This window comes from Hypanus sabinus, chromosome 7 (assembly GCF_030144855.1).
Source record: "Hypanus sabinus isolate sHypSab1 chromosome 7, sHypSab1.hap1, whole genome shotgun sequence".
Classification (NCBI taxonomy): domain Eukaryota; kingdom Metazoa; phylum Chordata; class Chondrichthyes; order Myliobatiformes; family Dasyatidae; genus Hypanus; species Hypanus sabinus.
The window spans coordinates 73,255,959-73,283,060 of NC_082712.1; the positions used below are offsets into that span (position 1 = coordinate 73,255,959).

The 27,102-nt window shown below is 43.0% G+C and overlaps 1 protein-coding gene across 1 annotated transcript; it reads left to right on the forward strand.

Moving 5' to 3' along the window:
- Window positions 1-16,676: 16,676 nt before the first annotated feature.
- On the forward strand, window positions 16,677-20,522 carry LOC132396350 (relaxin-like protein AGF). The gene is made up of 2 exons (XM_059973866.1): window positions 16,677-16,973; window positions 20,080-20,522. The coding sequence occupies exons 1-2, from the start codon at window positions 16,787-16,789 to the stop codon at window positions 20,358-20,360; spliced, it is 468 nt and encodes a 155-aa protein (XP_059829849.1). The 5' UTR covers window positions 16,677-16,786; the 3' UTR covers window positions 20,361-20,522.
- The last annotated feature ends 6,580 nt before the right edge of the window (window positions 20,523-27,102 follow it).

Consider the following 27,102-nt stretch of genomic DNA (forward strand, 5'->3'; position numbering starts at 1 on the left):
CTCACGAGTCTGCTTGAGATTTTTGAAGAGGTTACAAAAGAAATTGAAGAGGGTAGGGCAGTGGATGTGGTCTACATGGAATTTAGCAAGGCATTTGACAAGGTCCCTCACGAGATACTCATCCAGAAAGTCATGAGGCATGGGATAAGTGGAACCTTGGCTGTTTGGATAAAAAATTGGCTTAAAGGAAGAAAGCAGAGGGTAGTTGTGGAAGGAAAATATTCTGCCTGGAGGTTGGTGACTAGTGGAGTGCCGCAGGGATCTGTCCTGGGACCCCTGCAATTTGTGATTTTTATAAATGACCTTGATGTGGAAGCGGAGGATGGGTGAGTAAGTTTGTGGATGACATGAAGATTGGAGGAGTTTTGGATGGAGCTGCAGGTTGTCGAAGGGTCAGTAACTTAAGAGTGTGGATAAACAAAGGGACCCTGGGGTTCAAATCCATGCATCCCTCAAGGTCGCTGCGCAGGTTGATAGGGTGGTTAAGAAGGCCTATGGGATGCTAGGCTTCATTAACAGGGGGATTGAGTTCAACAGTAGAGAGGTTATGTTGCAACTCTACAAATCTCTAGTGAGACCGCACTTAGAGTATTGTGTTCAATTCTGCTCACCTCATTATAGGAAGGATGTGGAAGCTATGGAGAGCTATGCAGGGGAGTTTTACCAGGATGTTGCCTGGTTTGGAGAACAATCCAGGCAACAGGTTAGCAGAGCTGGGACTTTTCTCTTTGGAGCATGGAAGAATGAGAGGGGACTTGATAGAGGTTTACAAGATTACGAGAGGCATTGATTGGGTGGATAGTCAGTACCTGTTTCCCAGGGCACCAGGTAAACACCAGAGGGCATATGTACAAAATTAAGGGAGGGAAGTTCAGGGGAGACATCAGGGGTAAGTTTTTCACAGAGAGGGTTATGAGTGCCTGGAATGACTTGCCAGGGATGGTGGTGGAGGCTAAAGCATTAGGGGTATTTAAGAGCCTCTTGGACAGGCACATGGATGAAAGAAAAATAGAGGGTTATGGGGTAGTGTGGGTTTAGTACTTTTTTTTAAGGATCATATGAGTCGGCACAACGTGGAGGTGCTGAAGGGCCTGTACTGTGCTGTCGTGTTCTGTGGCTCTATGGTTAAAACTTTTGCAACTGTGGATGCTTTCTGATTCTTTGTGGGAAAGGCTTGACCATACCTGGTGCAGTGATTAGTGATGACATTTGCAGTGTTACTTGAATCAGGCTCTTTGTAAAGAAAACCAATACACATCAGATCAAGTGGTCTGGCGTCTTGAATGTGAGACAAGAGAGCAACTCCTTTAGGTCGTATCTTTCTCTGAATACAACAAATGCATGATTTGCAGTGATCAACTTCAGGTTTCATTTGTGGCCGATAGAAACGATCTCTGACTAATCCATAATTCTTGTCAAATCCCAGATGACCTGAGTCATCATGATATGACCTCAGTACCATCTTCCTGTACTTCTCAGGCAAAATCAGCTGAGAACAATGAGTTCTGTTTGTAGGAGAAGTAGCCCTGTATAAAGTAAACACAAAGTACACTGCAGATGCTGTGGTCAAATCAAGACATAGAAACAAGCTGGATGAACTCAGCAGGTCGGGCAACATCCGTATCAAGCCCTGTATAAAGACGTTGTCTAGTTTTTCCTCAGCTCCAGTTTTTCCCATTCTCTGAGCAATAGAGTTCTCAACCTTTGAAATATCTCCTTTGAAAACAGCTGACCAGATTTCACCTATATAAGGGGCATCTTTCTGTGCTACTGACAATTCAGCAGGACTCAAGGCACGAAATTCTTTCATATTCGGCATTGTCAGATTGCAATATTGCTGGGGAATTTCACTGATAGATGCGCTCAAATGCCTGACAGCTCCATCGGGCCATAGGCTTTGATCTGATCTGCTAACTGTGGAGAACTGGCACATAGCTTTAACACCTAAGGCAGTTAACACCATCTCATAACAGCACAGTGATTATGCATTTGCAACAATGCGCTGATTTCCTGGCCGATACATAAGCTGAAATCATAGGCACACAACGCTGCTAGCCAGTGTTGACCTGTGGAATTCAACATTGTTGAAGTCAAAATATAAGTTAGTGGGTTGTTGCCGGTTCTCACCTCAAATTGGCATCATTGAGTTTGTCTACCGCTGCCTATTTCAATGCCAGAAACTCCAATTTGTGAGCAGAGTAGTTTCATTCAGATGGTGGTAAACTCCGGCCTATAAAAGCAACAGGTCTCAGGTCTTCACCTTGGTCATGATCATATCTTTTTATCACACCAAACCTTAATCTTTGCGGCATCCGTACCACAGTCCTTTACTATTTTGTGCTTTCAATTGCACAAAACAAATCTATAAGTAACAAAATAAAGAAAATGGGCCTAGATATATATTAGTCCGTATCATGCACATAATTGTTGGAGCTCGTTGTTGTGTAATCAATTCAGTTTGTTTCACTTTGTTTAATCACAGTAGCAAAACAGCTCTACCCTGAAAACCCTGTCAAAGTGAAACAAAAATAAATATCCACGTAGCATCCAAAGAAAATAACGTTGAACTTTCTCCAAGGTTGTGTGCTAACTAGCTAACTAAAAGTTATCCATGAGACGAAAGTCTGCACGAGGATCCTCAGTGTACCTGTTCTTCCAAATTTACAATCAGTTCCTTGGTATTGCTGACATTGAGAGAGAGAGCGAGAGAGAGAGAGAGAGGGAGAGAGAGAGAGCTTGTAGCCAGATTTTCAGTGTCGCTCCTATATGCTGATTTGTCACCACCTTTGATTTGGCCCTCGCCAGTGGTTTCATCAGCGACCTTGAAAATTACACTGGAGCTGTACTTAACCACATAAGTATAAAGTGAGTAGAATAGCGGGCTATGCACACAGCCTTGTGGCGCACCTGTGCTGATGGAGATCATGGATGAGATGTTGTTGCCAATCTGAACAGACAACTGAAGAAATCGAGGATCCAATTACACAAGGATGCATTGAAGCCAACGTCTTGAAGCTTATTGATTAGTTTTCAGGGGATGATGGCATTCAATGGCAAGATGTGGTTAAAGAAGGAACATCTTGTATATCCAGTTGCAATGAAACATTGCTGATTGGTAAACACTTCCTTTGGAGTTCAGTAGGAGTGAAGGAATGGCAGCGGCCACGTAGCATAGGACGAGCTCCTGGAGGAGGATGAACTAGGAGGCCACATGAATTAGGGTAGGGGTGGGCAAACTTTTTGACCTGTGGGCCACAAAGTGTTCTAAAATTTGACAGGGGGGCCGGACCAGGAGCAGATGGACGGAGTGTTTTGGTCATACACCTCATAAGAGAAAATAAAATATCATGGGATATGTAGAAAATATGTACTTTAATTTCAATTGAAAATGAACAAATGCATTACAACAAAATATCTGTCTTTGAGGTCCCATGGTATTTAGCTATTTATTGAAATGACTTTTAAATCACTGAAAATTAAATGAATAAAATACAGCTTTTTTTAATAGTAACAGTTATTATTTTAAAGCACTGAAAGTTCTGTTATCCTTCAAGATATTATCATCATCACTCTCCTCCTGACTGTCTTTATTTCAAAAACAGTAGGAGATGCAGGTCTACTTGTCCTGCTCCTTCTTATTCAATTGTCCCCTGTGCCAAAACTCAACAACAAAGCACAAAGACAGAACAGTAACAGCCCGTCAGTATGCGGAGCACCTAATTTGTTCTGGAGCGCATTTTTTATTTTGAGAACGTACGTGCACCTGCACACTACTCATGTCCATCACTTAACAGAAATGACATGTAACATGTAAGGCTTATTGAAAAAAGTATTTTCAAATGCATTTTTTACATAACACAACGAAGAAACTTATTTTTAATTTCAGTGGGAACAGTGTTGTTGGTCTCCCTTTTTAGCCAGCGCATCAAAGTCTGGATTTAGTTTTGTTGTGACGATTCTCAGGATGGATCTGAGGTGTTGGTCAGTTAACTTGGATCTGTGGCTGGCTTTGTTGATGCTCATGACGCTGAACGCCTGTTCACACAAATAGGTTGAGCCGAACAAAGAGTAAAGCGCAAATGTGGAGTAATACGCTGCACCTCAACAAAGGTCAATGTATATAGAGTGCGTCATCTATTGGGAAAACACCAGAATTGCGGGGAAAAAACATTAACAAGGTTTATTAATATAATTTCATCAAGTTCTGCGGGCCGGATTAAAAAGCTTAACGGGCCGCATATGGCCCGCGGGCCGTAGTTTGCCCATGCCTGAATTAGGGTCTCAGCGAGCAATTAGCCAACCCGAACCTGTGTGAGTTAATTGAGTTTCAACAAGCATGTCCTCATTGAAATCCAAATTCAAGTCCCAGGCCAAGCATGGACTGCCAACGTACCACACAGCAATTAACGTATGTACTGTATGTTGTGACTGTTCCAGGCTGGAGATATTTGTAATAACACACATAAGGTGCAAGAGGAACTCAACAGGCCATGCACCATCTATGGAAGAAAAGTACGGACCTGCCGAAGGGTCTTGGCCCAAAACATTGACTATTCTTCTTACCATAGATGCTGCCTGGCCTGCTGAGTTCCTCCAGCACATGGTGTGTGTTGCTTGGATTTTCAGCATTGGCAGATTTTCTGGCTTGTGAGATGTTTGTAATATCTGACTGTGAGTTATTCACTGTTCCACATTGAAAGAGTGCTCTCCATATTTCATCCTCCCTTGCCAGGACCCAACAAGTCAAGCAAGTGCTCTTATTCACAAGAACTACAGTCTCCTCTCCAGTGCCAGGTGTTACTGGCTAACCCTAAGCCATCTCACGTGTAAAGTGGCAATTTCAGGCTAAGATTGAATCACAGATGGATGCTCAACAACTGTTAAAGTTAAAGTTCACATGTCTAGTGTACTTTTTCAATAAGGAATATTGTAAATAAGTAATGATGTCAGGCTGAAGATCAGGTCTGGCAAGAGAATAAACAAAAAGATGAAGACAGAACACGTTAAAGTTCACAGGTCTAGTGAACTTTTTCAATAAGGAATATTGTAAATATGTAACGATGTCGGGCTGAAGATCAGGTCTGGCAAGAGAATAAACAGAAAGATGAAGACAGAACACGTTAAAGTTCACATGTCTAGTGTACATTTTCAATAAGGAATATTGTAAATAAGTAATGATGTCAGGCTGACGATCAGGTCTGGCCTCAATAAAGAATTACTCTCAGTTCTGAGCCCAGGGCAAAATGTTAAAGAACCTTCAACCCTTAGAGAAGGTTGAGAGGAAATTTGCCTTTGGCGTGTGTGGTAAACTATGTATACCTGTCTGGACAAGCCCCTCTGCTGACTGCTCCTGTGGCTCCTCCCACAGACCACTGTATTAAGGCGATTGAGGTACTGCTCCGCCCTCAGTCTTCAATATGCCGTGCTCCCTTTTGCTGTTAATAAAAGCCTATCGTTCACTTGCAGTCTCCAAGAGTTATTGATGGTGCATCAGCATGCCTTTTGCTTCATCAATTCTTTCTTTTTACTTCTAGCATACTAGAGAACTGATGGGCTTCTGACCTCTCTTGACTTGAATTTCCAGATTAAAACCACTAGGGGTTCCAAACCTTATAGATAATCTGTGCAATAGATTCTAACACCACATTAAAAGCAACATCAGTGACAAGAAGGAAAATGGCAGATTAACAGTCATACCACCATAAGACACAGGAGCAGAATTAGCCCGTTGAAATTGCTCCACCATTTTATCATGGCCAATCCATTTTCCTCTTAACCCCATTCTCCTGCCTTCTTCCCGTAACCTTTCACCCCTCGACTAATCAAGAAGTTATCAACCTCTGCCTTAGATACACCCAGTGACCAGGCCTCTACAACTGCCTGTGATAATGAATTTCACATATTCACCCCCACTGCCCCAGCTAAAGAAATGCCTCCTCATCTCCATTCTAAATGAATGGCCCTCTTTTCTGAGGCTGTGTTCTCTGTTCCCCCAGCATAGGAAACATCCTCTCCACGCCCACTCTACTTAGCCCTTTCAACATTCAATAGGTTTCAATGAGATCCCGCCTCATTCTTCTAAATTCCAGCAAGTGAAGGACCAGAGCCGTTACATGCTCCTCATATGATAACCCTTTCATTGCTGGAATCATTCTTGTGCACCTCCTCTGAACTCTCTCCAATGTCAGCACATCTTTCTTGGATAAGGAGCCCAAAAGAGCTCACAATACTCCAAAGTGAGGTCTCACCAGTGCCTTGTAACAGTGGTCCCCAACCACTGGGCCACAAACCAGTACGGGGCTGCAAATCACGTGCTAAGTGAAATGAAATGATTTGGCGGTATGAAGCGATGTGAGTTTGGGAAATGCAGCTGACTCGTATCGCTTCATACCGCCAAATCATAATGTTTCCTCGCGGCCCGGTGGTTGGGGAGCACTGCTTTGTAAAGCCTCAGCATTACATTCTTGCTTTTATATTCTAGTCCTTTCAAAGTGAATGCTAACAATCGTCACCTCTGACTCAATCTGCAAATGAACCTTTAGGGAATCCTGCACAAGGACTCCCAAGTTTCTTTGTAACTCAGATTTTTGAAATTTTTGCCCATTTTGAAAATAGTCTGATGTTTATTCCATCTACCAATGTACATGACCATACCCTTCCCGGCACTGTGTTCCATTTCCAACTCTTTTCTGATTCTCTTAATCTGTCCAAGCCCTTCTGTAGCCGGCCTGCTTCCTCAACACAACCTGCCACTCCACCTGTTTCTGTATCATCCACCAACGTGGACACAAACCATTAATTCTGTCATCCAAATCATTGACGTCCAACATAAAAGAAATGGTCCCATACCGACCCCTGCGTTAGTCACTGGCAGCCAATCAGAAAGGACTCCCTTATTCCCACCTACTAATCAGCCAATGTTCTATCCATGTTAGTATCTTTCCTGTAATACCAGGAGCTCATAAGCAGTCTCATGTGCAGCACCTTGTCAAAGACCTTCTGAAAATCCAAGTACACACCGATTCTCCTTTTTCTATCCTGCTTGTTATTTCCTCAAAGAGTTCTAACAGATTTGTCAGGCAAGATTTTCCCTGAAGGAAACCATGCTGACTATGACCTTATCACCTGCCTCCAAGTGCTAACAAATCACATCCTTAACAATGGATTCCACCATCTTTCCAACATGCTTCAGTTTCTCGAGAGAAAACCTTAAGTGCACACAAAAGAGGAAGTCGGGAGAGTCCCCTAACCCAATAACATGCAAGCTCATCATCGCAGAACATAGAGGTCAATATCAGAAAGCACAATGACACAAATTATCATTTGTCCTGATGGATGGAAAATTAAAGCAATTTGAATGATATGATAGTGATTACTGACAAACTATTTTCTTTCCTAGGTCCGATCGTGCCGCCTCCTGATTTTCTGGCGATGTACGGGATGAGAAATGGTATTGAAAGGAATAACCTACGTGAGCAGTTGGCTGATGATGAGATTGTAAATTCTATTGATGATTACCTCCAACATAATGATATAAGCAGCCAATTGAAACAGAAGCATGAAATACCCTGGTCCAGATCCCAAAGAGTCAGAAGGGCACGTTATAAACCGCCATTATCAAAAAAATGCTGTTCCACAGGTTGCAACAGAGAAGATTTTCGAGGGTACTGCTACCTTTAGAATAAAACACAGATGGTAACTCTGTTTCAATAAAATCTTTAACTTTGTAGTTTATCAAGGATCTTGCTATCACGGAAAAAGCAAAGATATATTGCTTGCATTACTGTTGTGATCTTTTTGTCTGTCTTGGCATCCTGAAGCTTTAAAAGAAATAAAATCAAGCTCTGAAGCTTTCTCGGCACTTGTGTTCTCCTGACAATTTGTTTTGCTGAGATTAATCTCAATGTTTTGACAAATACACACACATGCCATTCTAATGACATTGGTCTGGACACAATTGGTATTGTAGGTAGTTTGGGCTCCCCTATCTCACAAAGGATGTGCTGCCATTGGAGAGGGTGCAATGGAGGTTTATGAGAATGGTCCTGGGAATGAAGGGTTAATGTATGAGGATTGTTCGATGGCTCTTCTCCTTTGCGAAGCTTTCTTCCTGTGTTTAGACTGCACTTGAGAATTTGGGCCAATATGTACTCTCTGCCCTAGTCTTAAAAGATGGTTCCAATGGGGAATTTTTACAGGACCATTTCCATCTTCTGGTTTCAACTAAAAAAATGGCAAGTTTGGCGCCTGACTCTCTACTACATAAGGTGGAGGTACCCAGCAGTCGGCCAACTTAAGTTTCCATTGTAGCCCTAAATTTCTTATTAGAACTCAATCTCCAGGCATAAGTTGTGAAAATTTAATCTTTTGACTGTATTTCATCTTGTTTTCTGGGTTCTGTATTCTAGCTGAAATTGCTGCTAATTCATAAGCTTCTTATAGTTTCTTCACATTGGTCGCACACCTGAGATGGGTTTTCTGTGGCAAGTTCTCACTAGAGGTTCCAAACCAAAGATCTGCAGGTGACCTCACTTTGTGTCTGAATATTATGGCGAGTAGCCAGGAGCTTCATTCCGAGTACAGTTGTCAGCACGTGTTCCCTGCTTCTCTGACAAAAGCCATTTAAATAGCTGAGTGGACGATGATATGGAAAGTTCTTTGACTTCCAGACTCCAAATCCGCTCAGTAACTTATGTATGAGACGGCTCTCAAAATCCATCCCCTGATCACTCTGAGTCCTTCTCAGGAAGCCATAATGAATGAAGTATTTCCCCACAACATATTGCTACATATTGGTACCAATGACATAGGTCGGAAAAGGGAAGAGGTCCTGAAAGAAGACTACAGGGAGTTAGGAAAGAAGTTGAAAAGCAGGACCTCAAAAGTATTAATCTTGGAATTACTGCCTGTGCCATGCGACAGTGAGAATAGGAATGGAATGAGGTGGAGGATAAATGCATGGCTGAGGGAATAGAGCGTGGGCAGGGATTCAGATTTCTGGATCACTGGGACCCCTTTTGGGGTTGGTGTGACCTGTACAAAAAGGACAGGTTGCACTTGAATCCCAGGGGGACCAATATCTTGGTGGGCAGGTTTGATAGAGCTGTTGGGGAGGGTTAAACTAATTTGGCAGGGGGTTGGGAATCAGAATGTGAGCGCAGGGATTAAGGTAGAAGGAGAAGGGCATGATGCCAAGAGTTCTGAGTTGATGAGGAAGGACAAGTGGAACGAAACATAATTGTAGCCAGTTAAAGGGGTTGAAATGTGTCTATTTCAATGCTAGGAGTATTAGGAACAAGGAGGATGTACTTAGAGTGTGGATTAGTACGTGGAACTATGATGTTGTGGCCATTACTGAAACTTGGTTGAAGGAAGGGCAGGATTGGATGATGCAGGTCCTGTAATTCAGGTGTTTTAAAAGGAATAGGTTGGGAAGTAGAAAAGGGGGGGGAGTGGCATTGCTGGTCAGGGATAGTATCAACGCTATAGAAAGGGGGGACGCTGCAGAAGGAGTGTCCACAGAGTCGAGTCAGTCTGGGTGGAAGTCAGAAATAGGAAGGGATCAATCACTGTGCTGGAAGTAGTCTATAGGCCCCCCAAATAGCCCTCGGGACACCGAGGAGCAGATAAGTAGGCAGATTTGAAAATGGTGCACAAAATACTGGGTAGTGGTTATGGGTGATTTCAACTTCCCTCATATGGACTGGCACCTCCTGCTTGCAAGGGGGATAGATGGGGCTGAATTTATCAGGTATGTTCAAGAAGGATTCCTGATACAGTAAGTGGACAGACCGACGAGAAGAGAGGCTCTATTGGATCTAGTTCTGGGTAATGAACCTGGTCAAGTGACAGACCTCCTGATGGGGGAGCATTTTGGTAAGAGCAACCACAACTCCCTTAGCTTCAGCATAGCTATGGAAAGGGATAAAATCAGATGAAATGGTAAAGTGCTTAACTGGGGAAGAGCTAACGTTGAAGGGATGAGGCAGGAACTAGCGAGAGTAAATTGGAAACATATGTTCAAAGAGGAAAGCACAGAAGTAATGTGAGAGAAGTTTAAGGACCACTTGAGTTGGGTTCAGGATAGGTTTGTTCCACTGAGGCAAGGAAAAAATGGTAGGAAAAGGGAACCGTGGCTGATGAAACATGTGAGGCAACTCGGCAAGAGGAGAAAGGAAGCATATGTTAGATAAAAGAAGCAGGAAGTAGGAGGGGCTCATGAGAAATATAGGGTAGCCAGGAAGGAGCTAACGAAAGGACTTAGGAGAGCTCAAAGGGGGCATGAGAAGGCCTTGGCATGTAGTATTAAGGAGAACCCCAAGGCGTTCAGTGTGTATGTGAAGAACAGGAGGATGATGAGAATGAAGGTGGGACCGCTAAAGGTGAAGAGGGAAACATGTGCCTGGAGGCGGAGGAGGTTGGGAAGGTCCTAAATGAATTCTTTGTTTCAGTATTCACAAGTGAAAAGAATCTTGATCAGGGTGAGGTCAAAATAGAACAGGCCTGTGTGCTGGACAATGTGGAGATTACGGAAGAAGAAGTGCTGGATCTTCTTAAAAACATCAAGATTGATAAATCCCCAGGGCTGGATATGATACACCCCGGGTTGTTGTGGGAATTGAGAGCAAAGATCGCTGGAGCATTAGCTATGATCTTTGAATCCTCTTTGGCTACAGGGGAAGTGTTGGAGGACTGGAGAATGGCAAATGTACAAACGTTTGTAGTTCACTTGTTTAAAAAAGGTATTAGGGAGAAACCTGGGAACTATAGACAGGTGAGTCTTACGTCAGTGGTCTGCAAACTACTGGAAAGGATTCTTAAGGATAGGATCTAGGAGCATTTGGAGAAGTACAGTCTACTCATGGATAGTCAACATGGCTTTGTGAAGGGGAGGTCATGCCTCACGAGTCTGCTTGAGATTTTTGAAGAGGTTACAAAAGAAATTGATGAGGGTAGGGCAGTGGATGTGGTCTGCATGGAATTTAGCAAGGCATTTGACAAGGTCCCTCATGAGAGACTCATCCAAAAAGTCATGAGGCATGGGATAAGTGGAACCTTGGCTGTTTGGATAAAAAATTGGCTTAAAGGAAGAAAGCAGAGGGTTGTTGTGGAAGGAAAATATTCTGCCTGGAGGTTGGTGACTAATGGAGTGCCGCAGGGATCTGTCCTGGGACCCCTGCAATTTGTGATTTTTGTAAATGACCTGGATGTAGAAGCGGAGGATGGGTGAGTAAGTTTGTGGATGACATGAAGATTGGAGGAGTTTTGGATGGAGCCGCAGGTTGTCGAAGGGTCAGTAACTTAAGAGTGCGGATGAACAAAGGGACCCTGGGGTTCAAATCCATGCATCCCTCAAGGTCGCTGCACAGGTTGATAGGGTAGTTAAGAAGGCCTATGGGATGCTAGGCTTCATTAACAGGGGGATTGAGTTCAACAGTAGAGAGGTTATGTTGCAACTCTACAAATCTCTAGTGAGACCGCACTTAGAGTATTGTGTTCAATTCTGCTCACCTCATTATAGGAAGGATGTGGAAGCTATGGAGAGCTATGCAGGGGAGTTTTACCAGGATGTTGCCTGGTTTGGAGAACAATCCAGGCAACAGGTTAGCAGAGCTGGGACTTTTCTCTTTGGAGCATGGAAGAATGAGAGGGGACTTGATAGAGGTTTACAAGATTACGAGAGGCATAGATTGGGTGGATAGTCAGTACCTGTTTCCCAGGGCACCAGGTAAACACCAGAGGGCATATGTACAAAATTAAGGGAGGGAAGTTCAGGGGAGACATCAGGGGTAAGTTTTTCACACAGAGGGTTATGAGTGCCTGGAATGACTTGCCAGGGATGGTGGTGGAGGCTAAAGCATTAGGGGTATTTAAGAACCTCTTGGACAGGCACATGGATGAAAGAAAAATAGAGGGTTATGGGGTAGTGTGGGTTTAGTACTTTTTTTATACGGATTATATGAGTCGGCACAACGTGGAGGTGCTGAAGGGCCTGTACTGTGCTGTAGTGTTCTGTGGCTCTATGGTTAAAACTTTTGCAACTGTGGATGCTTTCTGATTCTTTGTGGGAAAGGCTTGACCATATCTGGTGCAGTGATTAGTGATGACATTTACAGTGTTACTTGAATCAGGCTCTTTGTAAAGAAAACCAATACACATCAGATCAAGTGGTCTGGCGTCTTGAATGTGAGACAAGAGAGCAACTCCTTTAGGTCGTATCTTTCTCTGAATACAACAAATGCATGATTTGCAGTGATCAACTTCAGGTTTCATTTGTGGCCGATAGAAACGATCTCTGACTAATCCATAATTCTTGTCAAATCCCAGATGACCTCAGTACCATCTTCCTGTACTTCTCAGGCAAAATCAGCTGAGCACAATGAGTTCTGTTTGTAGGAGAAGTAGCCCCGTATAAAGTAAACACAAAGTACACTGCAGATGCTGTGGTCAAATCAAGACATAGAAACAAGCTGGATGAACTCAGCAGATCGGGCAACATCCGTATCAAGCCCTGTATAAAGACATTGTCTAGTTTTTCCTCAGCTCCAGTTTTTCCCATTCTCTGAGCAATAGAGTTCTCAACCTTTGAAATATCTCCTTTGAAAACAGCTGACCAGATTTCACCTATATAAGGGGCATCTTTCTGTGCTACTGACAATTCAGCAGGACTCAAGGCACGAAATTCTTTCATATTCGGCATTGTCAGATTGCAATATTGCTGGGGAATTTCACTGATAGATGCGCTCAAATGCCTGACAGCTCCATCGGGCCATAGGCTTTGATCTGATCTGCTAACCGTGGAGAACTGGCACATAGCTTTAACACCTAAGGCAGTTAACACCATCTCATAACAGCACAGTGATTATGCATTTGCAACAATGCGCTGATTTCCTGGCTGATACTTAAAGCTGAAATCATAGGCACACAACTCTGCTAGCCAGTGTTGACCTGTGGAATTCAACATTGTTGAAGTCAAAATATAAGTTAGTGGGTTGTTGCCGGTTCTCACCACAAACTTGGCATCATTGAGTTTGTCTACCGCTGCCTATTTCAATGCCAGAAACTCCAATTTGTGAGCAGGGTAGTTTCATACAGATGGTGGTAAACTCCAGCCTATAAAAGCAACAGGTCTCAGGTCTTCACCTTGGTCATGATCATCTCTTTTTATCACACCAAACCTTAATCTTTGCGGCATCCGTACCACAGTCCTTTACTATTTTGTGCTTTCAATTGCACAAAACAAATCTATAAGTAACAAAATAAAGAAAATGGGCCTAGATATATATTAGTCCATATCATGCACATAATTGTTGGAGCTCGTTGTTGTGTAATCAATTCAGTTTGTTTCACTTTGTTTAATCACAGTAGCAGAACAGCTCTACCCTGAAAACCCTGTCAAAGTGAAACATAAATAAATATCCACATAACATCCAAAGAAAATAACGTTGAACTTTCTCCAATGTTGTGTGCTAACCAGCTAACTAAAAGTTATCCATGAGACGAAAGTCTGCACGAGGATCCTCAGTGTACCTGTTCTTCCAAATTTACAATCAGTTCCTTGGTATTGCTGACATTGAGAGAGAGAGCGAGAGAGAGAGAGAGGGAGAGAGAGAGAGAGAGAGAGAGAGAGAGAGAGAGAGAGAGAGAGAGAGAGAGAGAGAGAGAGAGAGAGAGAGAGAGAGAGAGAGAGAGGGAGAGAGAGAGAGAGAGAGCTTGTAGCCAGATTTTCAGTGTCGCTCCTATATGCTGATTTGTCACCACCTTTGATTTGGCCCTCGCCAGTGGTTTCATCAGCAACCTTGAAAATTACACTGGAGCTGTACTTAACCACATAATTATAAAGTGAGTAGAATAGGGGGCTATGCACACAGCCTTGTGACTGTGCTGATGGAGATCATGGATGAGATGTTGTTACCAATCTGAACAGACAAGTGAAGTAATCGATGATCCAATTACACAAGGAAGTATTGAAGCCAAGGTCTTGAAGCTTATTGATTAGTTTTCAGGGGATGATGGCATTCAATGGCAAGATGTGGTTAAAGAAGGAACATCTTGTATATCCAGTTGCAATGAAACATTGCTGATTGGTAAACACTTCCTTTGGAGTTCAGTAGGAGTGAAGGAATGGCAGCGGCCACGTAGCATAGGACGAGCTCCTGGAGGAGGAGGAACTAGGAGGCCACATGAATTAGGGTCTCAGCGAGCAATTAGCCAACCCGAACCTATGTGAGTTAATTGAGTTTCAACAAGCATGTCCTCATTGAAATCCAAATTCAAGTCCCAGGCCAAGCATGGACTGCCAAACTACCACACAACAATTAACATATGTACTGTATGTTGTGATTGTTTCAGGCTGGAGATATTTGTAATAACATGCACAAAATGCATGAGGAACTCAACAGGCCAGGCAGCATCTATGGAAGAAAAGTACAGACCTGCCGAAGGGTCTTGGCCCAAAACATTGACTGTTCTCCTTACCATAGATGCTGCCTGGCCTGCTGAGTTCCTCCAGCACTTGGTGTGCGTTGCTTGGATTTTCAGCATCGGCAGATTTTCTGGCTTGTGAGATGTTTGTAACATCTGGCTGTGAGTTATTCACTGTTCCACATTGAAAGAGTGCTCTCCATATTTCATCCTCCCTTGCCAGAACACAACAAGTCAAGCAAGTGCTCTTATTCACAAGAGCTGCAGTCTCCTCTCCAGTGCCGGGTGTTACTGGCTAACCCTAAGCCATCTCACGTGTAAAGTGGCAATTTCAGGCTAAGATTGAATCACAGATGGATGCTCAACAACTGTGGCAGGACTTGAATGCCATCAATATAAATAGAAATGAGATTTTGTTTCTAGAGGTGCCAATGCCTTTTATGCTCGCTTTGACAGACAGCATATGGAGACATTTTTGCCAATCCCCACAGATCCTGACAATCTTGTATTTCAGTCTCTGGGGTGGATATGACAGCATCTTTCAGGAGGTTGAATCCCCAGAAAGCATCTGGCCCAAATGGCACATGTAGCTGAGTACAGAAGGACCGTGCTAATATGTTGACTGTGGTGTTTACAGATATCTTTAACCTCCCACTTTGGCAATCTGAGATACCCACCTACTTCAATCGTACCAATGCCCAAGAAGGATGTGGTATCTTACCTCAAGGACTATCATCCAGTACTACTTACATCTACTCAGATGAAGTGCTTCGAGAGGTTGGTCATGAAGCATATAATTTCCTCCCAAGGAATTACCTGTATCCACTCGACTTCACCTACAGTCACAACAGGTCAATAGCAGATGCCATTTCATTGGCTCTTCATTCAGTCTCAAACACCTGGACAATGACATATATCAGGATCTTCTTAATTGACCACAGCTCATCATTCAACATTATAATCCCCTTAAATCTCATGACCAAGTTCTAAGACCTGTGGCTTATAACATATATGGAACTTGATCCTGGATTTCCTCTCTGGCAGACCTCAGTTAGTACAAATTGGCCAGTTCAGATTGGCAACAACACCACCTCCATGATCTCCTTCAGCACAGGTCTGCCCAAAGGCTGCGTGCTTAGCCCCCTGCTCTATCCACTATATACTTAAGTGGCTAAGTACAGCTCCAATGCCACATTTAAACTTGCTGGCATCGAAACTGTTGTTGGGAGAATCAAAGGTGGTGATGAATCAGCATATGGGAGGGAGATTGAAATGTGGTTGAGTGTTGCCAGAACAATAACTTCTCACTTTACAGCAGCAAAACCAAGGAGCTGATTATTCACTTCATGAGGAAGGTACCAGTCCTCATTCGGGGAATGGAGATGAAGAGGTTTAGTAGCTTCAAGTTCCTTGGCACAAACATTATCAGTCGACCTGTTCTGGGATCAGCACATAGGTGCCATCACAAAGAAGGCATGACATCCCCTCTACTTTCTTTGAAGTTTGTGTATATTTGGCGTTTCGCCTAAAATGTCCACAGATACACAATGGAAAGTGTCCAAACCGGCTTCGTCACAGTCTTGTACGGCGAAGGCTCAGCCCACCACCAGCGCAGCTCTCCCTACTATTGAGTATACTTACGTCGAGCGCTGCCACAAAAAAAGCAGCATCCATCATTAACACCACCACCATCCGGGCTATGCCCTTTTCTCACTACTGCCATCAGCTAGGAGGTACAGCAGCCACACTAGCAGGTTCAGGAACAATTATTACCCTACAACCATCAGGCTCCTGAAACACATGGATAACTTCATTCACCACCACTCTGAACTGAGCCTACAACCTATAGACTCACTTTCAAGAACTCTTTACAGCCCATATTCTCAGTATTATTTTTATTTGCAGTTTGTCTTCATTTGCACTTTGGAGGTTGGAAGTCTTTGGTTACATATAACTTTCTGTAAAATTTTGTTGTATTTCTTTTTCCCTGTAAATGCCTGCAAGTAAAAGAATCTCAAGGTGGTACATGGTAACATAAAGATACTTTCATAATAAATTTACTTAGAACTTTAAATGGTGTATTTGTTACAGGGGAGAAACTGGAAGGTAGTGTTCAGGAGGGATATGTAAATGAGTGGGAGGAGTTTGTCAGTGGAAGGGATAGGGAATATAAAAACAATGATTAATATTAAAGGACCACTTAAGTATAAAAGGAGGGAAATACTGAGCATTCGGAAATCTGAGACAAGAGACCGGTCACAGCTGTGGAGGCATCAGATCAAGAGCTAAACTCTGCAAAAGTGAGTGAAGCGACCACTCACTGCTCACTTTGTAAGGAAACCCTGTAGCAAACCAAACTGAGATGAAGAGTTTGGTGTTTATTCTGGTCTTTGGCCTGTTACTTCATTTCCACCCCACTGTTGTCTCACCCTGGCCCCGGGGACCAGATTATACCGAGAGGAGAGTAATGTGTGGGTTGCAGTATGTCCGAGCTGCTATCAGTATCTGTGGTCCTAATATGTGGACAATGAGACCAAGAAATGGAAGCGGTGAGTATTCAAATTTTCTTTGTTCTGAGCACAAGAGATTCTGTAAATGATGGAAATCCAGTGGGGGCATTTTCCTCCTCCCTTTCCAATCTCGATGAAGGGTCTCAGCCCAAAACATCGACTGTTTTTTCCGCTCAACAGAAGCTGTTGTCTAACATGTTGAGCTCCCACAGCATTTAGTGTGATTTCCCTATTCTGAGCCACAGTAAACATCATTACTGTTGTGTATGTGATATTTAAGTAACACCTGAGTAATTTTGTTTATATATGGGTTGATTAAGCATTTTGTTTGTTTAAATAATGTATTGTGCATGGATACATTTATTGCTTACGACATTATGCTACCACGTGAAAGGTGCAGACCTTGCTTAAAGTAAACTCGAAGTTAGACTCTTCCTTTGAATTAGCTTAATGTTTTGAAGTTACAAAACATAACACAAACAAGCAAAGGTTGTAATCTTAAAATGTTAATCATAGACATTTTTAATGAGGCAAGGATGTAGCCATCTGTTGCAAGGGTAATCTGAATGGGAATATTCGTCTTAATATGTACATGTTTGCAATCAGTTTTCAAAGTCACTACAAGAATAAAGCTTGCAAAAGGTAAAATATTTATTTTAGCTTTATTTGTAAGGAACAAGCATGCTTTAAACTGCTGCAGAAAAGTAGGTACAAAAATCGGTTTGATATATTTATTGTCAAATAGTTCTAAAATTCCTTCAGCATTATAAAAGGCTAGGGAGAAGTCCACTGGTTCTCTTGAACCCTGTTTGTAGCTTGGATCGAGCTATACAGAATGAGTTTTAAGCGAAGAGAATAAACAAAAAGATGAAGGCAGAACAAGTTAAAGTTCACATGTCTAGTGTACTTTGTCAATAAGGAATATTGTAAATAAGTAATGAGGTCTGGCCTCAATAAAGAATTACTCTCAGTTCTGAGCCCAGGGCAAAATGTTAAAGAACCTTCAACCCTAAGAGAAGGTTGAGAGGAAATTTGCCTTTGGCGTGTGTGGTAAACTATGTATACCTGTCTGGACAAGCCCCTCTGCTGACTGCTCCTGTGGCTCCTCCCACAGACCACTGTACTAAGGCGATTGAGGTACTGCTCCACCCTCAGTCTTCAATATGCCGTGCTCCCTTTTGCTGTTAATAAAAGCCTATCGTTCACTTGCAGTCTCCAAGAGTTATTGATGGTGCATCAGCATGCCTTTTGCTTCATCAATTCTTTCTTTTTACTTCTAGCATACTAGAGAACTGATGGGCTTCTGACCTCTCTTGACTTGAATTTCCAGATTAAAACCACTAGGGGTTCCAAACCTTATAGATAATCTGTGCAATAGATTCTAACACCACATTAAAAGCAACATCAGTGACAAGAAGGAAAATGGCAGATTAATAGTCATATCACCATAAGACACAGGAGCAGAATTAGCCCGTTGAAATTGCTCCACCATTTTATCATGGCCAATCCATTTTCCTCTTAACCCCATTCTCCTGCCTTCTTCCCGTAACCTTTCACACCTCGACTAATCAAGAAGTTATCAACCTCTGCCTTAGATACACCCAGTGACCAGGCCTCTACAACTGCCTGTGATAATGAATTTCACATATTCACCCCCACTGCCCCAGCTAAAGAAATGCCTCCTCATCTCCATTCTAAATGAATGGCCCTCTTTTCTGAGGCTGTGTTCTCTGTTCCCCCAGCATAGGAAACATCCTCTCCACGCCCACTCTACTTAGCCCTTTCAACATTCAATAGGTTTCAATGAGATCCCGCCTCATTCTTCTAAATTCCAGCAAGTGAAGGACCAGAGCCGTTACATGCTCCTCATATGATAACCCTTTCATTGCTGGAATCATTCTTGTGAACCTCCTCTGAACTCTCTCCAATGTCAGCACATCTTTCTTGGATAAGGAGCCCAAAAGAGCTCACAATACTCCAAAGTGAGGCCTCACCAGTACCTTGTAACAGTGGTCCCCAACCACTGGGCCACAAACCAGTACGGGGCTGCAAATCATGTGCTAAATGAAATGAAATGATTTGGCGGTATGAAGCGATGTGAGTCTGGGAAATGCAGCTGACTCGTATCGCTTCATACCGCCAAATCATAATGTTTCCTCACGGCCCGGTGGTTGGGGAGCACTGCTTTGTAAAGCCTCGGCATTACATTCTTGCTTTTATATTCTAGTCCTTTCAAAGTGAATGCTAACAATCGTCACCTCTGACTCAATCTGCAAATGAACCTTTAGGGAATCCTGCACAAGGACTCCCAAGTTTCTTTGTAACTCAGATTTTTGAATTTTTTGCCCATTTTGAAAATAGTTTGATTTTTATTCCATCTACCAATGTACATGACCATACCCTTCCCGGCACTGTGTTCCATTTCCAACTCTTTTCTGATTCTCTTAATCTGTCCAAGCCCTTCTGTAGCCAGCCTGCTTCCTCAACACAACCTGCCACTCCACCTGTTTCTGTATCATCCACCAATGTGGACACAAACCATTAATTCTGTCATCCAAATCATTGACGTCCAACATAAAAGAAATGGTCCCATACCGACCCCTGCGTTAGTCACTGGCAGCCAATCAGAAAGGACTCCCTTATTCCCACCTACTAATCAGCCAATGTTCTATCCATGTTAGTATCTTTCCTGTAATACCAGGAGCTCATAAGCAGTCTCATGTGCAGCACCTTGTCAAAGACCTTCTGAAAATCCAAGTACACACCGATTCTCCTTTTTCTATCCTGCTTGTTATTTCCTCAAAGAGTTCTAACAGATTTGTCAGGCAAGATTTTCCCTGAAGGAAACCATGCTGACTATGACCTTATCACCTGCCTCCAAGTGCTAACAAATCACATCCTTAACAATGGATTCCACCATCTTTCCAACATGCTTCAGTTTCTCGAGAGAAAACCTTAAGTGCACACAAAAGAGGAAGTCGGGAGAGTCCCCTAACCCAATAACATGCAAGCTCATCATCGCAGAACATAGAGGTCAATATCAGAAAGCACAATGACACAAATTATCATTTGTCCTGATGGATGGAAAATTAAAGCAATTTGAATGATATGATAGTGATTACTGACAAACTATTTTCTTTCCTAGGTCCGATCGTGCCGCCTCCTGATTTTCTGGCGATGTACGGGATGAGAAATGGTATTGAAAGGAATAACCTACGTGAGCAGTTGGCTGATGATGAGATTGTAAATTCTATTGATGATTACCTCCAACATAATGATATAAGCAGCCAATTGAAACAGAAGCATGAAATACCCTGGTCCAGATCCCAAAGAGTCAGAAGGGCACGTTATAAACCGCCATTATCAAAAAAATGCTGTTCCACAGGTTGCAACAGAGAAGATTTTCGAGGGTACTGCTACCTTTAGAATAAAACACAGATGGTAACTCTGTTTCAATAAAATCTTTAACTTTGTAGTTTATCAAGGATCTTGCTATCACGGAAAAAGCAAAGATATATTGCTTGCATTACTGTTGTGATCTTTTTGTCTGTCTTGGCATCCTGAAGCTTTAAAAGAAATAAAATCAAGCTCTGAAGCTTTCTCAGCACTTGTGTTCTCCTGACAATTTGTTTTGCAGAGATTAATCTCAATGTTTTGACAAATACACACACATGCCATTCAAATGACATTGGTCTGGACACAATTGGTATTGTAGGAAGTTTGGGCTCCCCTATCTCACAAAGGATGTGCTGCCATTGGAGAGGGTGCAATGGATGTTTATGAGAATGGTCCTGGGAATGAAGGGTTAATGTATGAGGATTGTTCAATGGCTCTTCTCCTTTGCGAAGCTTTCTTCCTGTGTTTAGACTGCACTTGAGAATTTGGGCCAATATGTACTCTCTGCCCTAGTCTTAAAAGATGGTTCCAATGGAGAATTTTTACAGGACCATTTCCATCTTCTGGTTTCAACTAAAAAAATGGCAAGTTTGGCGCCTGACTCTCTACTACATAAGGTGGTGGTACCCAGCAGTCGGCCAACTTAAGTTTCCATTGTAGCCCTAAATTTCTTATTAGAACTCAATCTCCAGGCATAAGTTGTGAAAATTTAAACTTTTGACCGTATTTCATCTTGATTTCTGGGTTCTGTATTCTAGCTGAAATTGCTACTAATTCATAAGCTTCTTATAGTTTCTTCACATTGGTCGCACACCTGAGATGTGTTTTCTGTGGCAAGTTCTCACTAGAGGTTCCAAACCAAAGATCTGCAGGAGACCTCACTTTGTGTCTGAATATTATGGCGAGTAGCCAGGAGCTTCATTCCGAGTACAGTTGTCACCAAGCGTTCCCTGCTTCTTTGACAAAAGCCATTCAAATAGCTGAGTGGAAGATGATATGGAAAGTTCTTTGACTTCCAGACTCCAAATCCGCTCAGTAACTTATGTATGAGATGGCTCTCAAAATCCATCCCCTGATCACTCTGAGTCCTTCTCAGGAAGCCATTATGAATGAAGTATTTCCCCACAACATATTGCTACATATTGGTACCAATGGCATAGATCGGAAAAGGGAAGAGGTCCTGAAAGAAGACTACAGAGAGTTAGGAAAGAAGTTGAAAAGCAGGACCTCAAAATTATTAATCTTGGAATTACTGCCTGTGCCATGCGACAGTGAGAATAGGAATGGAATGAGGTGGAGGATAAATGCGTGGCTGAGGGAATAGAGCGTGGGCAGGGATTCAGATTTCTGGATCACTGGGACTCCTTTTGGGGTGGGTGTGACCTGTAGAAAAAGGACAGGTTGCACTTGAATCCCAGGGGGACCAATATCCTGGAGGGCAGGTTTGATAGAGCTGTTGGGGAGGGTTAAACTGATTTGGCAGGGGGTTGGGAATCACAATGTGAGTGCAGGGATTAAGGTAGAAGGACAAGGGCATGATGCCAAGAGTTCTGAGTTGATGAGGAAGGACAAGTGGAACGAAACATAATTGTAGCCAGAGAAAAGGGGTTGAAATGCGTCTATTTCAATGCTAGGAGTATTAGGAACAAGGAGGATGTACTTAGAGTGTGGATTAGTACGTGGAACTATGATGTTGTGGCCATTACTGAAACTTGGTTGGAGGAAGGGCAGGATTGGATGATGCAGGTCCTGTAATTCAGGTGTTTTAAAAGGAATAGGTTGGGAAGTAGAAAAGGGGGGGGGAGTGGCATTGCTGGTCAGGGATAGTATCACTGCTATAGAAAGGGGGGACGCTGCAGAAGGAGTGTCCACAGAATCAGTCTGGGTGGAAGTCAGAAATAGGAAGGGATCAATCACTGTGCTGGAAGTAGTCTATAGGCCCCGCAAATAGCCCTCGGGACACCGAGGAGCAGATAAGTAGGCAGATTTGAAAATGGTGCACAAAATACTGGGTAGTGGTTATGGGTGATTTCAACTTCCCTCATATGGACTGGCACCTCCTGCTTGCAAGGGGGATAGATGGGGCTGAATTTGTCAGGTATGTTCAAGAAGGATTCCTGACACAGTAAGTGGACAGACCGACGAGAAGAGAGGCTCTATTGGATCTAGTTCTGGGTAATGAACCTGGTCAAGTGACAGACCTCCTGATGGGGAGCATTTTGGTAAGAGCAACCACAACTCCCTTAGCTTCAGCATAGCTATGGAAAGGGATAAAATCAGATGAAATGGTAAAGTGCTTAACTGGGGAAGGGCTAACGTTGAAGAGATGAGGCAGGAACTAGCGAGAGTAAATTGGAAACATATGTTCAAAGAGGAAAGCACAGAAGTAATGTGAGAGAAGTTTAAGGACCACTTGAGTTGGGTTCAGGATAGGTTTGTTCCACTGAGGCAAGGAAAAAATGGTAGGAAAAGGGAACCGTGGCTGACGAAACATGTGAGGCAACTCGGCAAGAGGAGAAAGGAAGCATATGTTAGATATAAGAAGCAGGAAGTAGGAGGGGCTCATGAGAAATATAGGGTAGCCAGGAAGGAGCTAAAGAAAGGACTTAGGAGAGCTCAAAGGGGGCATGAGAAGGCCTTGGCATGTAGGATTAAGGAGAACCCCAAGGCGTTCAGTGTGTATGTGAAGAACAGGAAGATGATGAGAATGAAGGTGGGACCGCTAAAGGTGAAGAGGGAAACATGTGGCTGGGGGCGGAAGAGGTTGGGAAGGTCCTAAATGAATACTTTGTTTCAGTATTCACAAGTGAAAAGGATCTTGATCAGGGTGAGGTCAAAATAGAACAGGCCTGTGTGCTGGACAATGTGGTGATTACGGAAGAAGAAGTGCTGGATCTTCTAAAAACATCAAGATGGATAAATCCCCAGGGCTGGATATGATACACCCCAGGTTGTTGTGGGAATTGAGAGCAAAGATCGCTGGAGCATTAGCTATGATCTTTGAATCCTCTTTGGCTACAGGGGAAGTGTTGGAGGACTGGAGAATGGCAAATGTACAAACGTTTGTAGTTCGCTTGTTTAAAAAAGGTATTAGGGAGAAACCTGGGAACTATAGACAGGTGAATCTTATGTCAGTGGTCTGCAAACTACTGGAAAGGATTCTTAAGGATAGGATCTAGGAGCATTTGTAGAAGTACAGTCTACTCATGGATAGTCAACATGGCTTTGTGAAGGGGAGGTCATGCCTCACGAGTCTGCTTGAGATTTTTGAAGAGGTTACAAAAGAAATTGATGAGGGTAGGGCAGTGGATGTGGTCTACATGGAATTTAGCAAGGCATTTGACAAGGTCCCTCACGAGAGACTCATCCAAAAAGTCATGAGGCATGGGATAAGTGGAACCTTGGCTGTTTGGATAAAAAATTGGCTTAAAGGAAGCAAGCAGAGGGTAGTTGTGGAAGGAAAATATTCTGCCTGGAGGTTGGTGACAAGTGGAGTGCCGCAGGGATCTGTCCTGGGACCCCTGCAATTTGTGATTTTTATAAATGACCTGGATGTAGAAGCGGAGGATGGGTGAGTAAGTTTGTGGATGACATGAAGATTGGAGGAGTTTTGGATGGAGCCGCAGGTTGTCGAAGGGTCAGTAACTTAAGAGTGCGGATGAACAAAGGGACCTTGGGGTTAAATCCATGCATCCCTCAAGGTCACTGCGCAGGTTGATAGGGTAGTTAAGAAGGCCTATGGGATGCTGGGCTTCATTAACAGGGGGATTGAGTTCAACAGTAGAGAGGTTATGTTGCAACTCTACAAATCTCTAGTGAGACCGCACTTAGAGTATTGTGTTCAATTCTGGTCACCTCATTATAGGAAGAATGTGGAAGCTATGGAGAGGGTGCAGGGGAGTTTTACCAGGATGTTGCCTGGTTTGGAGAACAATCCAGGCAACAGGTTAGCAGAGCTGGGACTTTTCTCTTTGGAGCATGGAAGAATGAGAGGGGACTTGATAGAGGTTTACAAGATTATGAGAGGCATAGATTGGGTGGATAGTCAGTACCTGTTTCCCAGGGCACCAGGTAAACACCAGAGGGTATATGTACAAAATTAAGGGAGGGAAGTTCAGGGGAGTCATCAGGAGAATCTTTTTCACACAGAGGGTTATGAGTGCCTGGAATGACTTGCCAGGGATGGTGGTGGAGACTAAAGCATTAGGGGTATTTAAGAGCCTCTTGGACATCCACATGGATGAAAGAAAAATAGAGGGTTATGGGGTAGTGTGGGTTTAGTACTTTTTTTTAAGGATCATATGAGTCGGCACAACGTGGAGGTGCTGAAGGGCCTGTACTGTGCTGTAGTGTCCTGTGGCTCTATGGTTAAAACTTTTGCAACTGTGGATGCTTTCTGATTCTTTGTGGGAAAGGCTTGACCATACCTGGTGCAGTGATTAGTGATGACATTTGCAGTGTTACTTGAATCAGGCTCTTTGTAAAGAAAACCAGTACACATCAGATCAAGTGGTCTGGCGTCTTGAATGTGAGACAAGAGAGCAACTCCTTTAGGTCGTATCTTTCTCTGAATACAACAAATGCATGATTTGCAGTGATCAACTTCAGGTTTCATTTGTGGCCGATAGAAACGATCTCTGACTAATCCATAATTCTTGTCAAATCCCAGATGACCTCAGTACCATCTTCCTGTACTTCTCAGGCAAAATCAGCTGAGCACAATGAGTTCTGTTTGTAGGAGAAGTAGCCCCGTATAAAGTAAACACAAAGTACACTGCAGATGCTGTGGTCAAATCAAGACATAGAAACAAGCTGGATGAACTCAGCAGGTCGGGCAACATCTGTATAAAGCCCTGTATAAAGACGTTGTCTAGTTTTTCCTCAGCTCCAGTTTTTCCCATTCTCTGAGCAATAGAGTTCTCAACCTTTGAAATATCTCCTTTGAAAACAGCTGACCAGATTTCACCTATGTAGGGGGCATCTTTCTGTGCTACTGACAATTCAGCAGGACTCAAGGCACGAAATTCTTTCATATTCGGCATTGTCAGATTGCAATATTGCTGGGGAATTTCACTGATAGATGCGCTCAAATGCCTGACAGCTCCATCGGGCCATAGGCTTTGATCTGATCTGCTAACTGTGGAGAACTGGCACATAGCTTTAACACCTAAGGCAGTTAACACCATCTCATAACAGCACAGTGATTATGCACTTGCAACAATGCGCTGATTTCCTGGCCGATACTTAAAGCTGAAATCATAGGCACACAACACTGCAAGCCAGTGTTGACCTGTGGAATTCAACATTGTTGAAGTCAAAATATAAGTTAGTGGGTTGTTGCCGGTTCTCACCTCAAATTGGCATCATTGAGTTTGTCTACCGCTGCCTATTTCAATGCCAGAAACTCCAATTTGTGAGCAGGGTAGTTTCATACAGATGGTGGTAAACTCCGGCCTATAAAAGCAACAGGTCTCAGGTCTTCACCTTGGTCACGATCATCTCTTTTTATCACACCAAACCTTAATCTTTGCGGCATCCGTACCACAGTCCTTTACTATTTTGTGCTTTCAATTGCACAAAACAAATCTATAAGTAACAAAATAAAGAAAATGGGCCTAGATATATATTAGTCCGTATCATGCACATAATTGTTGGAGCTCGTTGTTGTGTAATCAATTCAGTTTGTTTCACTTTGTTTAATCACAGTAGCAAAACAGCTCTACCCTGAAAACCCTGTCAAAGTGAAACATAAATAAATATCCACGTAGCATCCAAAGAAAATAACATTGAACTTTCTCCAATTTTGTGTGCTAACTAGCTAACTAAAAGTTATCCATGAGACCAAAGTCTGCACAAGGATCCTCAGTGTACCTGTTCTTCCAAATTTACAATCAGTTCCTTGGTATTGCTGACATTGAGAGAGAGAGCGAGAGAGAGAGAGAGAGAGGGAGAGAGAGAGAGAGAGTGAGAGAGAGAGAGAGAGAGAGAGAGAGAGAGAGAGAGAGAGAGAGAGAGAGAGAGAGAGAGAGAGAGAGAGAGAGAGAGCTTGTAGCCAGATTTTCAGTGTCGCTCCTATATGCTGATTTGTCACCACCTTTGATTTGGCCCTCGCCAGTGGTTTCATCAGCAACCTTGCAAATTACACTGGAGCTGTACTTAACCACATAATTATAAAGTGAGTAGAATAGGGGGCTATGCACACAGCCTTGTGGCGCACCTGTGCTGATGGAGATCATGGATGAGATGTTGTTGCCAATCTGAACAGACAACTGAAGAAATCGAGGATCCAATTACACAAGGAAGTATTGAAGCCAAGGTCTTGAAGCTTATTGATTAGTTTTCAGGGGATGATGGCATTCAATGGCAAGATGTGGTTAAAGAAGGAACATCTTGTATATCCAGTTGCAATGAAACATTGCTGATTGGTAAACACTTCCTTTGGAGTTCAGTAGGAGTGAAGGAATGGCAGCAGCCACGTAGCATAGGACGAGCTCCTGGAGGAGGATGAACTAGGAGGCCACATGAATTAGGGGAGGGGTGGGCAAACTTTTTGACCTGTGGGCCACAAAGTGTTCTAAAATTTGACAGGGGGGCCGGACCAGGAGCAGATGGACGGAGTGTTTTGGTCATACACCTCATAAGAGAAAATAAAATATCATGGGATATGTAGAAAATATGTACTTTAATTTCAATTGAAAATGAACAAATGCATTACAACAAAATATCTGTCTTTGAGGTCCCATGGTATTTAGCTATTTATTGAAATGACTTT